This window comes from Cyprinodon tularosa, unplaced genomic scaffold, assembly GCF_016077235.1.
Source record: "Cyprinodon tularosa strain WSP-4 unplaced genomic scaffold, ASM1607723v1 ctg700, whole genome shotgun sequence".
Lineage (NCBI taxonomy): Eukaryota > Metazoa > Chordata > Actinopteri > Cyprinodontiformes > Cyprinodontidae > Cyprinodon > Cyprinodon tularosa.
This window is the reverse complement of record NW_024039453.1, coordinates 143,597-161,129: the sequence shown is the minus strand read 5'-3', so window position 1 is coordinate 161,129 and position 17,533 is coordinate 143,597. Positions and strand designations below refer to the sequence as shown.

The following is a 17,533-nucleotide window of genomic DNA, read 5'->3' as shown; positions in this document are numbered from 1 at the left end:
TATCCAAAGCGTTTGCTTTAACCGTTTAAACTACTCACAGCATCTGTCACAATCTCAGCTTAGCAAAGGTTTTTAGGCAGGGAAAGACAGAGGGATTAATCATTTGTTGGTAACCTGTCTTTTATATGAGCTATTTTTGGTTCTGTTTAAATGACTTCCATTTTTACTAATTCATTTCTCTTTTTTTTTACATTTCTATCACAATTATGAATATATTTCATATTTTTAACTGGAGGTAAAAGGATAAATGTTTGTTGTTTTTTTATTTGTTGTTTTCTTCACTAATCTAAACCTGATGAAATCTGGCATCTATTTGTATCCAGTCCCTTAAAAAAACAAAACATATAAATTCAAGTGTATTTTTTGTTGTTGTACCAATATGCATAAGATCTTAGCTTATTACATAGTGCATGTTGGTAGTCCAAATATGCATAATATGCATAATTTAATCTCAGGATAAAGGCAGCTTTTCTGTAAAGGCCTCGTAGATTTTAAGAGATCTTTAGTAAAATAAAAGATATTAATGAAAATTGACACAGTAAAATGAGCAGAAAAGAGCTGTGTAAAAGATAAAATCAGGTTTATGTTAGAAAACATATCAAACTTTGACCATGTTATAAACACTGTGTGATCCATCATTTGGAAAATGAAAACAGCACTATCACAAACATCAAGATATCTTTAGAGGTCTGCAGCTTAATTAGGATAATTTGTCGTACAACTTTTAGTTGTGCACGCTATAAGTCTGATTATCATGGAACAGTGCAGGAGGAAAGCCACTGTAGAAAGAAGCCCATAGGTAATCCCATACATGGAAGGTAGAATAATTCCATTCTAAAACGAGACCAAAATGATGTTTTTTTTTTATTGTAACTCCAAAATGCATTATGTGGCTCAGTCCCCCTGAGCCAGAACACATCATTCCTTTATAGCATCTGTATCTTCATGCTGTGGAAATCCTTCCTTTGCCGTAGAGATGGAAAAACTTTAGAATTAATGGGAATTTATGACCATGCGTCAATGTCCACATTTGTGGCAGCATACCATCTATCTAATTGAATCTATCTCCAGCTGTTTCATTACAGATTAATGGGCAAAAATATCAGTCCCTAGATGTGGGAAGCTGCAGTACAGTAGTAGACATTTTACAAGGAGTTGACCCTTTGGGAGCTGAATACAAATGCAAATAACACTTTTCAGAGATTGAATTGAATGTATCATTTTCCCTCCTTGATACAATTCTGCATTTTTATACATTAGTCTAATGCATTAATAACCCTTATAAAATGCATTACCTTTGTGGGTGCACCAAGAAAAAGGATGAGGACATTCAACAGCTACTTAAAGCTTCAGCAAAACCGTAAATAAATCCACTCAGAAGTAATTCACTATGGTCTTAAACTTTATGTTCTTTAAGTTTGATTTTGCCAGTGCTGTATATAAAAATACACTCTTTTCCTGGAAAATAAAGCACATAACTGAGTTCTGATTAAATTGGAAAATACTTCAAGGTACACAAATATTGCCCTGCAGAGTTGTTGTTTTTTTTGCCAAAAAGAGTCCTGTACCTATAAAGTCAAAGACCACATGTAAATGTGACACAATTTCACACAACTGCTTAATCTACACGTAGAGTGCTAGTAATGCAAGCCTCGCACAGCATTGCCTGGGGGAGAACTTCTGTCTGGGCTCTTACAGTGGCTGCTGAAGCAGAGAAACCAGCAACAATGGCAAGAATGACAGCAGTGGGAATCACTGAAATCACAGCATCCAGGGACAAGAAATAGCTTGTCATTTCCTGTGAGCGCCTGCTTTTTCTATTAGGGTTTTATGATTATCTTCTGGTTCTAAATGCATCACTTCATTTTTTGTTGGAGGTTTTATTTGTTCTAATGTCTCAACGTCTATATTTACCGACACAACATGTTGTACTGCTTTTACTTGCCCTCTTTTCTCTTTATTTTGGAGGATTTTTTCGTTATATGCTGTTGGTGGTGCTGTTGTCATACTGTGCATATTAAGACTTTTAAACAGTGCTGCTGATAACAGATCACTTCTGTAAATCTCTCTCAGTCCTTCAGTAAAAGCTGCATGCAAGCTGGGCTTCAGAAACTTTTTTTTTTTAACAGTGACCATATCCTTGTGTCCTCAAACCAAACCACAGGATGAAAATCCCTTTTGGTACCACTCCTGTTTATATGCAGCTTTAATCCCTGTACTTTAAAGGAAACCTGCATGTATGGAGCTGCTAACACCCCCAGAACCTGTGCTTTTGTGATGACTTTTATTCTGTGGGGATTGCGCAGTGAAGCCAACAGTGTTCTGTCTTCATAAAAGACTGGTGCATATGCTAATGGGCCATAATATAATGACCTTCAATAGCCAAGAGCAAACTGCACCATCTCTGAATTCTGTAGACTTCTAAAGGGATGATTTCAAATGACCTAAATAATTTTCAGTCACTTGGGGTGCTGCCGATATGGTGCCTGTGTACTCTTAAAAGCAGGAATAAGCCAATAAATATGCTGCGCAAGTCCTTTGTAAATCAAAAAGCCAAGATGCATTAGTACTTCAGGACTCCATATGTTGGGGCTTGAAATGGAAATGAGTGGAAATGAGGGTCAACCAGGGTCAAAGGAAATATTTCAGACAGAAGAATAACCTACTAATGACTACATCATCCTGCTGAACAGGATTTGTTAGGAAAGAGTTAACAAGAACTGCTGGAAAGTATCAGAGGGTGATAGGGCATACTTGCTGGATGTGGGTCCAGGTTGAAGGGTCATCATTGCTCAGGCTGATGCTGACATCACACTGGTGGATCTGAGACGCTCTGAGGGCAGGAACTCTACACTCATCTTCCTCCTCCTGTCTTTTTAAGCTTGCCAACATTCGGAGCTCCTCCTCGTCATCTTCATACATCCTCATACTGCCGTGCAGTTGTGAGATATAATTACTCGACTCAACAGTCCTTTGGATCTCACCGTCTTCTTCCTTTAAATTTATTACCCATAAAAGAGAAATTACTCATCTGGAAGGCATCCAACACTAAGTCCATCGGTGTGACAATCAGTGCCTAGAATATGTGGAAAATTTGTCAAATACCCCTTACACTGTTCCACATGTTGTAACACTAACACCATAAACTGTCATGTATGAATAAAACCTAGAGTATGTGCCAATTATTAGTATACCCCCCTTTCCCTACATTCACAACTAAATGCAGCATATCTACTACCAGAGACTATCAAATGGATTTACGTAAACTAGTCATTTTAACACGTATTATTTTTAAGTCTTTTAAATGTCTATATAGCTTCATAAGCCTTTCCATTACCACTGAGCAGCTTCATCTGAAAATCACTCCCCAAGCATGATGCTGCCACTGCTATCTTCTGCCATTAGGATGGTAGTTTTTGAGCGTTAGTTTTTGCAAAACTGCATTTCAATGTAGTTAAAAAAGGTTAATATGGTTTTATTTAACCATAGTACTCTCCTGTGCATAAATGCAGGTGTCTCCTTCATGACTCCTTGCTAAGTTTAAACTTGACTACAACAGATACTTTGCCCTTGCTACTATTTCATAAAGGATGTGTCAGGTGAGGACGAATAGCAAGTGTGTCGCACAGATTCTTACACCTGAGCGTTTTGTTTACTAATCCTCTATAACGAACCTGTGAGGCCTTGGAAGAACAGCTGGATTAGGCTGGATTAAATACAAACACTTGCACTTTATCAACTAATTTGGTTATCAGAGTAATTTTATCTTATTTGCAAACAAATGAAAGAAGAAAGTGTTTTGTTCTCCTTCAACTTTACAGTTATTTGCCAGTTTGGACTGTTCTAATGCATTCCTTTGCAATTAAAAAGATATAAATAAGAAATAAGATATATGAAATGTGTAAATGAGCTCTGTGTTCTTTGCTGCTTACATAGGTGTAAAACTCTTAAACTCAGCCATGATACCAGGTAGTCATTAAGGAATTACAGGTCTAGCTCTGTTGTTTTGACCCTCTTTAAAGAGTACATCTATTGACTTAGGAGACCAATATAGTAACTCTATTGGTATGGCAAATGTAAGGAACCCTAGTGGTGAATCAATTGTAGTCAATACACTGAAGCTGCAGGAGAGGAAACAAAACTCCTTGTCATATTTCTCTGACAACATTTCACTCAAAGCTGTCACTGCACGCTGCCTGCTGGGTTTGGCACAAATCAGGGGTGAGGTGCTCCACTGATGAAGGATGCTGCGATTTCACTCAGCAGAGAGTTGTGTGCATGCTTTTTGCATGCACAAGACTCTCTCGCTTACATTGAAGCATGCAGCTTCAATGTGAGTGAGAGTCTCCCTTATTTCTATAGTATAATTCTAAAAAACTCCTTTATAACCCCTTTAGCTATGTGGACTAACAGTGATCACACAGTGCTATGTATAGGGACAGCTAGAAAACTACATTGCCTTGCAAGATGTTCATAGGCTTTAAACTTTTAGACATTTTTGTTGCCAAAAATGTTGCCAAAAAACAACTATTAACTTACATATATTTTATTAGGGCTTAATGTAATAAACCATTACAATGTAGTGCATGACTAAAGAAACAGGATAATAAATCTGTCATGGTTTGTGGAGGAGTAGGACTGAAGTGGTAAGCAGACATCAGGCGTCACATAACATTAAAGGAGGATTTAATGCAAAAACTGATGACAGAACGACGAGAACCAGACATAGGGAAACTGAAAGACAAAGGCTTAAGTAGCAAAAGGAATAACTAAAAACAGGTGTGGGTAATTAACTACAAATAAACAAAAAACTGTTAATCTCATCTTGTTTTTAGAAGTAAACATCTGAAAAGTATAGCATGTAGTTATACATTAAGCTGTTCATACCATCTAACTGAGCTTGAGTTATTTTGCAGAAAAGAAGAAAGTGAGTCCCCAGATTGGAAAAGCTGGTAGAGACATACCCCAGAAGACCACAACTGCGGAAAAAGGTAGGTTTAAAGTGTTAAACTCAGGCGGCGGAATACTAATTCACATTACACTTTTCTTGTTTTATGTGTAGAAATATTGAATTTTCTTCCAGCTCTAAATACACCATTTCACCTAGTTCTATTATGTAACATCCTGAATGTCATGAGACTAAATGCAGAAAAAGGTCAAGGTGCCTTCAAACTTTTACAAAGTTATGATACCAAGAAATGTGTTAATATGCAGCTTGGTTGCTACAAGACCACAAATCTTAGTTTTTACAACATGAAAAGGTAGATATTTCCAAGTTCTAAAAGACAGGAATCCACAGGAATAAAGTCCTCTTAAGGGAAATTATATTTATGTTGCTTCCTTTTTCATTTTGTTTTTAGAAAGAACAAACAACAATCAACTGTCTTCTTTATTTCTCTGTGGCGTCCACAAACTCCCCACAACCGCTAGGATGTTTGATTTAGCCCACTGTGCATATACCTGTTCTTTCTGTCACTGCTTCATCTGATGTTTCTTAAAGGACAAACAGTTCATGATGGATTCTTCTGAACTTCTAAAAGAAATAAATCCCTGCAGGGACAGCTGACAGGTGCAAAGTCAGGCTTTGACTGTTTAGCATATTTGCAGAAAAATGTAGGCAAAGAGGGTTAACATTTCTCTGCCTTAGTAGAAACCAACCCATCTCATCTGATCATTTTCAGCTTTAAAAAAACAGTTGTCCAAAACCTTCAAATCAAAGAGAACAATGGCAAAATACACTGTATAAACCACACTTACTTGGTTTTCAGTTGGAAAAATACTAGGGTCAAGCCTGATATTCTAGGAATGGGTTGCGTTTTACTGAGAATACATTTTTTTGTACGTTTTGATGCAACGTTATCTGAAAATCTGCTGTCTTTTGCTGCTAGGCATTATAACACCAAACATGAGGAACTCACAGTAGGTTCAGTGTCTCATCAACAGCTATTCAGTTAAAAGAGTTATCACTTGGAAATCTGACTTTTTCACGTCGAAGCATGTGTGAAGGTGGTGGGCTTCTGTTGAAACCTGCCTTAGAGTTAAAGTCTCTTGGTGTATTTCTTTGTTCAAACCAGAAAAACTCACAAGAGTGTGCTCTCCAAAAGCACCAATTTGGACCTCCTCTTGGATTAACATAATTTGTGGAAGGGTGCTAATATTAGCTCACTTTGGCATGACCCTGCTTTCTATATTCTACCAAAAGCAGGGATTCCAACAATCAGAAATTCACCTGCACGAAGTTGGTAAGTGTTGCTGCTTGTGTTAATTATGTAAATGACCAGGAAACTATAGTAGACAAACAATGGGAAACTGCTGATTTTTCTAACCCTACATATACATAAATGCACATTCACAAATAAAATTCTCACCTTCCCAGAAAAAGAAGGGTGGGATTCCAAATGAGCTCCATTCATTTTTTCTTCTCAGAATATTTAAGCATATATTTAAAGAGAATTTCAAAGGGATTGTAAATGTAAAATACCAAGTGTAGACTCCTCTAATAATAAGGAGAAAAACAGAAACATTGGACCATAGAACCATTGTAAAATATATGTTGTAAGGTCAGTGATTATTGGTAAACTTGTGAATCCTACCTTAGGCTGTTTGGAGTTGCTGAAGTGAACTTCATGCAGAAGTCTCCTACAAAGTGAAATGCTGATGTCTTCACCGAAACCCTCATCTGATTTTTCAGACTTGTGGCGTCGTCTGTTAGGTGAGAGGCAGCGCTTGGGGACCATGCTTGCTGGTTCAGCTCTTCGGTTGCAGGGCGACTCTATGCAGGTGTTAGTTACACCTTGGTTCTGTGAAACTTGGTTTGTATGTAGAGATTCAGATGGATTCATGGTCAGCACCTGCTGACTTCTATCAGCAGATCTGCTGGTAGCAGGATAAGGCATGCTAGTTTGTTGATGGTGGAACATGATGTGACTTGTATCCTAAAAGAAAAACAATGTTTTTTGTTAACTCAAAACACTATTAAAGGTAAATAATTAACTAAACATATGTGACTCTTGGAAATTGGAGCGTAAACTTATATGTGTTGTTCTGGTATTTAGAACGATGTGAGCATTGCCGGAATAGTTTGGGTAAAAGACAGGTAACCGGTGCCAAAGTGTTAAAAGCTTACATAAACAGCTAAGAGTGTTTGAACAGAGGGTCTGTTCTCAGAAACTGTTTCAGATACTTTTTCAAAGGCGTAGACAAGTCTCAAGTCTTTTATGATTACAATTACTCTAATCATTATTTGTATATACTAAGTATATCACATAAAAACTGACCATATTTGCCAGTTGTTAGGTTACATATTAAAATAAAAGGATCTAATATTTACTGATAAAATATTTCTAAATATGTTCGTTTTTTTTTTTGTTAACTGCTTTTTATTTACATTTTCAGGGAAAATGAACTGATATTAATCAGTACCAGTAATTGCAATATTTCTAAATCTATTAAAAAGGAAGTCCTTTTATTTTAAAGAATTAATGATACATTGTGCTGGTACTAATTGAAGGCCAAAAGAAGAAGAGAAAAGAGAAAGTTTAGTGTGTTTTAAACAATACAAAGTCAGAGCTCAGTTAAAGATTACTATGATGCTACATCAAACATAAACAGGTTGCTCTAAGCCATTGATTTTAATCCCCACTAAGCAAACAGAGCTTTAATAGGAGACTGTTAAAGCAGCAGACTGTTGGCTTGTGTTATGGTAGCATTAGATAAAACAAGAACAACATGGAGGTTAACTCTTTTTACGATGTTACCACAGAAACTGGTAATTTTGTAGTCAAAAGGGTCAGGCCATATGGACTTAAAATGTTAATGGTGGTATTGTGATAACAGCAAAAGTGATGATTAAAAAATATTTCTTACTTTTTTGACTTTTTAAGCGACTGTATGGCAGTGACTGCTTGCAATAGCATGCATAGCCTCACAATGACAAATTCTGCTGTTGAAAAGCAAAGTAGGCTTATTCAGGATACCAGTTTCTTTAAGAATTGTGATTTTTATGACTAAACTGCACACATACTAATCAAATAAAATCATAATTTCTTAATTCACCAGTTTTCTATTAGAACAAGCAGCAGAAAAAAATCCACCAAGTTCTTTCATTTTCCAAGCTTTAAATATCATTAATCTCAATTTATCGTTGTGAGGATTGCTGTAAATCCTTATAACAACAAACCGTAGGTCAGAGGGGACAACAATATTCATTTGCTTAACTGAGCTACACTTCAGTGCTTCCTTCTACAAGGAAAAAATTTTCATAAGACCTTGAATCCAAGTCAAGTGCCTTTTATTTAGCGTCTAACTCTAAGTCAATATTTGCACATTTGTGTCATACATTTATGCCTCTATCTCTAGCATCTAATGTGAAATAATGTGTCCACATTAATTTCATGTTTTAATCAAAAATATTTTTGGATTTATCTGGATTTTTACCAAATGAAGACATCAGTGGTGTTATGTATTCCTGGGAAGTCTTTCAGAGTTAGCACCGTTCAACACAACAATATTTTAAAAATCCTAAATAACTTTTTTAAATTTTGACCTCACACTGAAAAAGGCAGACTTAAAGACCCACCGGCTTCAGATCTGTGCCTACCAATGAGATAACATAAGACACTGGAAATTATAAAACTGATGCATGGTTCTTCTCTCCACTGAAGGAGAACTCATAGAAACCACAGTTTTGAATACTATAAGTTTCTCCACGAAGCTTCAAAGATGCATGATGCTAAAAAGTTTGTGACTTGCTACTTTGCAAGGGATGGGAGCTGAATTCACAGCACAAATGTGACCCACTTCTATTACACAAGAAAATAATATAAGAAAAAAATCTGATCTCAAATCCTTCAAAGAATGTTGTCCAGATCATTTGGCCACCCTACAGCCATACTATAAAAGCAAGCATGTGTTGTTCATTCAGACGTGCAGGGAAAACAGGTTAGCAAACTCATACCTGCATGTTTTTAAACTTATTCAGGGGTAATATACACTATATTGCCAAAAGTATTTGCTCACCTGCCTTGACTCACATATGAGCTTAAGTGACATCCCGTTCCTAATCCATAGGGTTCAATATGACGTCGGTCCACCCTTTGCAGCTAGAACAGCTTCAACTCTTCTGGGAAGGCTGTCCACAAGGTTTAGGAGTGTGTTTATGGGAATTTTTGACCATTCTTCCAGAAGCGCATTTGTGAGGTCGCACACTGATGTTGGACGAGAAGGCCTGGCTCTCAGTCTCCGCTCTAATTCATCCCAAAGGTGTTCTATCGGGTTGAGGTCAGGACTCTGTGCAGGCCAGTCAAGTTCATCCACACCAGACTCTGTCATCCATGTCTTTATGGACCTTGCTTTGTGCACTGGTGCACAGTCATGTTGGAAGAGGAAGGGGCCAGCTCCAAACTGTTCCCACAAAGTTGGGAGCATGGAATTGTCCAAAATGTCTTGGTATGCTGAAGCATTCAGAGTTCCTTTCACTGGAACTAAGGGGCCAAGCCCAGCTCCTGAAAAACAACCCCACACCATAATCCCCCCTCCACCAAACTTTACACTTGGCACAATGCAGTCAGACAAGTACCGTTCTCCTGGCAACCGCCAAACCCAGACCCGTCCATCAGATTGCCAGATGGAGAAGCGCGATTCGTCACTCCAGAGAACGCGTCTCCACTGCTCTAGAGTCCAGTGGCGGCGTGCTTTACACCACCGCATCCGACGCTTTGCATTGCACTTGGTGATGTATGGCTTGGATGCAGCTGCTCGACCATGGAAACCCATTCCATGAAGCTCTCTGCGCACTGTTCTTGAGCTAATCTGAAGGCCACATGAAGTTTGGAGGTCTGTAGTGATTGACTCTGCAGAAAGTTGGCGACCTCTTCGCACTATGCGCGTCAGCATCCGCTGACCCCGCTCCGTCAGTTTACGTGGCCTACCACTTCGTGGCTGAGTTGCTGTCGTTCCCAAACACTTCCATTTTCTTATAATACAGCTGACAGTTGACTGTGGAATATTTAGGAGCGAGGAAATTTCACGACTGGATTTGTTGCACAGGTGGCATCCTATCACAGTTCCACGCTGGAATTCACTGAGCTCCTGAGAGCGACCCATTCTTTCACAAATGTTTGTAAAAACAGTCTGCATGCCTAGGTGCTTGAATTTATACACCTGTGGCCATGGAAGTGATTGGAACACCTGATTCCAATAATTTGGATGGGTGAGCAAATACTTTTGGCAATATAGTGTATGTCAAACCCAGCTGTTTTGTCAACATAAAGTATCAGTGATTATGTACAAAGGGTTATGCAAAGTTTCTCTCCCTTTTATTTACATTTTTTTCTCAATATACAACTGGGTCACAAAAAAAAAAATCCATTGCAACGGTTGTGAGACAGAGCTGACAACAGCTTCCGTCGTTCTCAAAGGAGCATGCGACACACATGAGACCCACTGCTCAAGCTTACACTGCATGAATGTTTCATATTGAAATCATAGATTTTCTGTGGAACATTAATTTAGTGCTATTCTGCACTATTGGTTACAAACTGACATTGATTTAATATCCTAACTTGATGAATAGATGCATCAGATTCTATTTATATTTTAATAAACCATGTTTTCAGTGATACTGAGAATTCCCAGCACAAAACCAATGCTTCTCTAATTATGTGTCCTTTTTTTCTCTCCAGCCTTTGCAAGTTCTTCACAAAACAGGGAGTCACAGTTAAAGAATGCATTTGAACTGATTGCTGGCAAATGTACATTCATTATGGACATTGTATGGCCATTATTTTTCTCAAATTAAGTCATCCTACTCTATTTCAACACTATCTCTTCCTTCTATTGTCCTCCATCTTTAGCTTTGTTTAGGGTGAGATGTTATCACAAGCCCCTGGAGGTTTTCCGCTTGGTGGCTCCACATATTATTTCTCTCTACTTTCTTACTCTGCTTTATCATTTTCATAAGTTCAGGTGAATAAACAATGAATCACATGTATTATTGAAAGGCAGGATATGGGTGGGGCTGGGAGCATGAATGAGCTTTACTGAGCTGCTGTGCTGTGCATTGTTTGAGTTATTTTTACATCAAAACAGCTGCTTTCCTCTGAAATTATAACAAACTTTACCTTGGTCCGTTGTTTCTGATACATTTCAAAGTGTTTCATATGCTGTAAGTTCGTTGCTTTGTTCTGCTTTTAATATTTCTCTCTGTTTAAAAAACAGTGTCTGCTCAAGAGAGTTGCATGAACCTGATGCAACATTTTGAAAGATCATAATGTTCCAAGTTCGGAAAAGAGCAACCTACAGTAAAAGACCAAAAATCAAAATAGGCCTGATCATTGTTGGATGGATAAACATGTTTTTAATATTATTAGGAGGCAACACAGTTGCTTGAATAATAAATAAAAAAAATAATGGTTTGCAATTTATTAGGAAAGAATATATATGCTCATATTGTTGGCAGTGTGGATTCCTGTAAAAACCTATAGATGATATTTGAACAGAAGAGAGTAAAACTTCTCTAAGACCCAAACTGCCGTTAGTTTAGATAGAGATAGGCTTTTTTCAAAGTAAACACATAAACAATTATTATTAAAACCATCGTCATCAGAAGTGTTATGAGTGTTTAATTTAGAAATGCTGTTAGCTGTTCGCATTCATAATGTCATCATGTTTTTTATCAGTAATATCCAATTTAAATCTTCTGTTCAAAATCTATGCGAAGGTGCATGAGCAAAACCCATAACTAACAGGCAACAATCATTGGTTGAAGTCCATATAAACATCACCAACTGCCTCACAGAACTACTTACAATGTAAAGCTGAATGACTTTAAATAAACTGCTACTTCATTATGTACCAAAATAAAAAAAAACCTCCAAATTAGTTATTTAATGGCCTCTGTATTACCAGGAATTAAATAGTCATAACACTTAAATGTTTTCTTTAACCTGGTCCACAGAACTGTAAAGATTGTTCTTATTCTGTTCTTAACAAATCTCCTTTATGTGACTTTATCAAGATCCTCTTATGCCTCACTCACAGGTGCTTGTGTAGCCATTATTGCAGCTCAGGAAGGTTGCATGTGAATTACCCCATAAGTGGGACTGAAAGGTACTTAGACCAATATAGCAAGGGTTCTGAGTGCATTAACGCCATGGTGGATTTTTTTTTTCTTTTCTACAACATTAAAAAGCAAAGCTGTATTTGATTTACATGCCAGTAACAAAACGGACAAATCAGGCAACCCCTAAAAAAACTAGATATTTATAAGGAACTGTGCAGTAAATAAAAAAATATGTTACTTTTATTAGGCAATCAGTTACTGTCACTACTGTTGCTCATACTATGACTAAACCCAGAACTGATTCAGTGTATAAAACATTAAATAACCTTTGTAGAGTTATGTTCAACAATGTAGGCATTTGAGCTTAAATATTTTGCAACCATAATAATGTTACATTTAAAAATCAAACAAACCTATATAAATTAGGATATATGCCTTAACATTAAGTGGATGTAAGACCCTTTATTTTATGATTTATGCTACATTTTTCATGTTTTATTCTCACTGCTTCTTTAATTTTAAGTTCACAGAGAAATATTCTTCATTCTTTTGGTGCACTGTCATAATGGCTACATTTTGTTTTCCTCATTTTACAGAGTAATGATGGTCATCACAAAGAACAAAAGTTTTCAAATGTTAGTGTGTAAAACGAGGTTAGCTGACACAAAGTTTTACAATGACTGATGAAGTAGTAGTGGTGCTCTCAATCAGTCGGTTTAAAGTTCAGAGGCATTGTTCCTGTTTTTCAGATGTTTATGGCCGGTTTTCTGTAATAAAAGATGAATCAATAAAAAAAAAAGCAGCAACAGATGAAAACAATTACATACGAAACACGATATTGTATTTTGAAAACCTCAGGGTGTCCTCTCGTACGGTGGTGTTTGTTTCTTTTGAAGTGCTCTTTTTCTTTTTGAAGTGTTCAGACGAATTCAACGAAGAGGCTACATGATCATTTGATTGCATGGAGAGAAAGATGCTTTTCTCTAACAACCTGTCTGCATGTGGGTGTGTAAGTGTGTTTGTGAGAGGTTGTGTGGGCGTGCAGAGCGAGTGTGCCCATGAGTGTGCCATGTGATGCCTCCCCACATACAAAGCAAGCACTTTAAATTGTCGGTCTTTTTAAACATGTTGTTTAGAGCTTGTTTTGTACTATAATGCATATAGCTTATATTATATAGCTAAGTGCTTTATGAAATTATGCAAGATTATGCTGAGCATTTCCAGCTGGAGGGAGGGGCTTTAGATACATAGTGCCTTGCAAAATTATTAACATTCTATTAGGTGTTTTTAACTTCTTTTTTTTACAGTGAATCAAAAAAAAATTAAGTGAAACAGTGCAAAATATTACAATTTATAAAAAATAAAAAATCTGTATTGTGAGATGCAAATGTATTCAGCCTGTATTGTTCTGATATTCCTAAATGACAACCAGTCTAACCAAATGTTTTCAGAGTCCAGCTTTGTGTGTATATAATCCCAGCACTCTCACAAAGCCATGAAAATAGTAAGAATTTGGTATAACTGCAAACAAAGATATGGCCAGCCACCTAAACAAATAGGCCTGGCATGAAGAACATTAATCAGAGAAGCAGCCAAGAAGCCCATAATTACTCCAGAGGAGCTTCAGAGATCCACAGCTCAAACAGGATAACCAGTTGTTGTCAACCCCATAAATCTGACTTTTTGGAAGAGTGACAAGAAAATAATCATTACTGATAGAAAGACAAAGATGTTGGGTACAGCAGGAAAATGGAAGAAGGTGTGCTCATTTTATTTTTTTGGCCTACATGCATAATGCAATATTTAGTGGAAAATCAAAAAAAGCACAGCCTTAATGAAATTCTCAGGCAGTTACAGGAAAGCTGGTAACAGGAAAATTGAGCAGAGTTAATAAAGGTTTATCAAAGAGAGGTCCACCTTCCAGTGGGAAAAATAACCTTAGTTAGAGTTAGAGTTACAGTGGAACGGGTTAAATTCAAACAAATTAATGTGTGAGAATAACTCAGTCAAACTCCATAACAAATCTGATTAAGAAACTGTGGAAAGACTAGAAAAAATACAGGTTTACATGCTGTATTTGAATATTTACATTGAGCTTGGGCTACATTGTATAGAGGAAAATAAATCTACAAATGGTAGAGAAAAAAGACATGCAACTATAAATGCATCCATCCATCCATTATCTGACACGCTTGTCCCAATTGGAGTCGCTAGGGGTGCTGGTGCCTATCTCCAGCAGTCAATGGGCGAGAGGCTGGGTACACCCTGGACAGGTCGCCAGTCCATCGCAGGGCAACACAGAGACACACAGTAGAAACAACCATTCATGCACACACTCACACCTAAGGACAATTTAGAGAAGCCAATTAACCTAATAGGCATGTTTTTGGACTGTGGGAGGAAGCCGGAGTACCCGGAGAGAACCCACGCATGCTTAGGTAGAACATGCAAACTCCATGCAGAAAGACCCTTGGCCGGGAATCAAACCCAGAACCTTCTTCTTGCAAGGCAGTAAAATGTTAATCTATGGTGAATTGAATAAGACGTGCTTATTATAAACATATTTTTGATGTTTATTTCTCAAGAAATCTGCATAAGAACTGATTTGTTTTAATTGTTTAGGATAAGACCCCCTCCCCCCCAAGTTAATTTGTGATATGATGTGTATGTAAATGTGGACATAAAAATAAACCTGATACCAATGGTCAATTTAATACATTAATTTATACTGAAGCATTGAAATTTTTTACTGATGGTTCACCAAAGAGCATGGATGTCTTATTTCTGGTGGATCTGCGCATTATAGGACTGTTTTATTGTTGTTGTTTTTTTGTGGCTGAAATAGCAGATAGTTTCTGGTTTTCTAATTAAAAATATCAGCTGCAATTACTCAGCTGTGATTTACCAGACTTATTACAAGTTTGAATAAGTAAAGCAATTTGGCATTTCTTTACAGTTTGCTTTTTATTACTTTACTTAAACAGTTTTAATTTCTCTGTTCACCATAAAAAATATAGCCTTTGATTAAATTTAACCTAATTTGATTTAACCAAACTTAAATTAAAGTTAAATTAATTAAAATCTTCAAATGTTGATATAGCATGAATATATCTTAGTGAAGCTCTTTCATAAATATGCCACATTAATATATATAGAGCTAAAATCTGATTAACTTGTTTTAGCAACACAGAATAAGCTAAAATGTCACTACTTTCCAAATGTTAATGCAAGATGTGGGAGAAGACTCCTTTCTGGAATATGCAGAAATACCAGAAAACCTTGAGGTAGTAAAGGATTTTTAAACACATACATATGAAACGGAAAGGACAGGTCAATCTAAAAAATATAAGGAAAACTATATAACAATATCTAATACTTAAGTTAGATTCTTCTTCGGTATGCCAATTATACAGGAATCATCTTTTATTATTTACATTTATCTGATGTTAGTTTCATTTGCCCTTTAATGTGTGTCTGAATCCCTTATTTGCGATAGAAACATCTTAAAAACGCTGTTTAACAAAAATATCAAGGGCAGCTTTGAAATCTATCAAACCTTTCAAAAATAATGCTCCCTGTGATACTGAAAAGATGTTATTCTACTTATTTGTATCTAACAGTTTATTGCTACATAATAAGCAAATGAAACTTGTGAATGACATAAAAACACACATACCTCATCACTTTCACTGCCGATAAAGTCATCTTCAAGCGTTGCATGCTGCCGCCCTCCACCAGTCCTTTGGACCTGACTGTCTCCAAGCTCCATCTTTTCCTGATCACCCTGATTCTGCCCTCGTCTGGGTGAGTGCGGCAGGGATGAGAAAGTGAACACCTCCCCCTGCAAAGTGAGCTGGGGCTCGGACCCCTCATTACTCTCCCAGCAATTCCAGACCTCTGGGTCAGGAGACAATCCTGATCGAAGTTGAGACACTTCTGGTGTGGAGGCGGCTTCCTTGGTTACCTTTGCAGGGCTGCAGCTCTGCACAACTGGGATTACAAAACATACATTAATCCCTCACTGAAGCAACATTTTAAGATTATTTACTCTATAATATGCTCAACCTTATGATTCTATTTATAATAGTCACTAAACAATCTTTGATACAGTTTTTCATCTGCAAGGAAAAGTCTACCTTCATTCCTGAAATATGTAATCATTATATGTTAGCACTAACTTTTCATCAATCTTTAACAGAAATAGGCCAATGCGATTTCAGTCATATGAAAAAAACAAAAAAGCAGCTTTAAGTGTGCTGCATGCATATGATCCCAGTCAAATTGGATGGAGAACATCTGGAAACATCCATCTATCTTCTACAAGGTCAAGGGAGGCTGGCATCTAACTCCAGTACTCTATTGGTGAAAGGCGGGGTACATTCTAGCAGTCCATCATGAGGCAACACAAAACCATCAACACGCACTCATAACTAAGGGCAAATAGGTCACCAAAGCACTTCATGTTTTTGCAGTGGGAAGAAGCTGCTCTACTCAGAGAAAACCCGAGTATACCGTGGACAACATGCAAACAGCAAGGAGAAACTCCCCACACCAGAGATCCTACCCCAAACTGTCTTACAAGGCGTCAGTGCTGCACACTGCTTTCCTGTGCAGCTTACATTGAATAACTTGAATTTTAAAGTTTTGCTACAGATTCTTAGATCTGGATTTTGAGTAGGACATTCCAAAACAAGAAAATACTCGAATCTAAACTGTTCAATATTTACTATGGCAACATTTGTATGGTCTTTTTCCTGCTGGAACAAAGCCCAGCATTTTTCTGCAGCCTACAATTACCTTTCTATTATTATTGTCCTATTAGGATCCATATATCATTTAATCTAAATCCCTGCTGAAGAATAGCCTTTCCACATCCTGATACTGCTTCTGCTATGTTTAATCATAGCAACGTTGTTGTCAGAGCATTGTTTTCTACTTCATATAAAACTTTGTAAAGTATTTTCTGTGAACAAACAACTGTTCTTCCACCTGAGTTGTGAATCTCCACAGCTCACCCAGAAATTCTAAGGGCCTCTTAGCATCTACAACTTTAAATCTCAGCTGGCTTCCTTTGTTTTCATGATGCTTTTCATGACCTTACAAAAAGCTTTTATTTGGTAACTAATGAGAGTGATTGATGGCATATTGTTTGATTTATGGTTATAAAAGTAAAGAGGACTGAATATTTAGTTACGCATAAAACAGGTACAAGTCTGTGTGCAGGTTTATCATGTACAATTTTTAGAAATATATAGGAGATTGTGATTGTAGTGTGAGCAAGTTCAGTATATATGAATACTTATGCAAGGCACTGTATAGAAAAGCCAAGAGGGGTAAAAGCTGTTATAAGCTTAATGAAAGTTACTTCAATTTTTAAGTGCAAGTAAGACACAGTGAATCTTTTTTCTTCAAGATAAACCTCAGCTAAAAGACAGAGGCACCTAAATCTGAATGAGTGAGCACATTTGAACC

At 37.0% G+C, this 17,533-nt stretch overlaps 1 protein-coding gene across 4 annotated transcripts in view; it reads right to left on the bottom strand.

The window, feature by feature from the left end:
• cfap20dc (CFAP20 domain containing) overlaps positions 1-17,533 on the bottom strand; it is a 42,559-nt gene that overhangs the window by 13,393 nt on the left and 11,633 nt on the right. For 3 of the 4 annotated variants that reach the window (XM_038268514.1, XM_038268515.1, XM_038268516.1), the window contains 3 exons: positions 15,738-16,051; positions 6,594-6,935; positions 2,755-2,994 (listed from right to left, as the gene is read on the bottom strand). In XM_038268514.1, coding sequence (XP_038124442.1) covers positions 2,755-2,994; positions 6,594-6,935; positions 15,738-16,051 — 896 coding nt within the window. The remainder of the gene's footprint in view (positions 1-2,754; positions 2,995-6,593; positions 6,936-15,737; positions 16,052-17,533) is intronic. The other variant, XM_038268517.1, reaches the window with a different exon arrangement.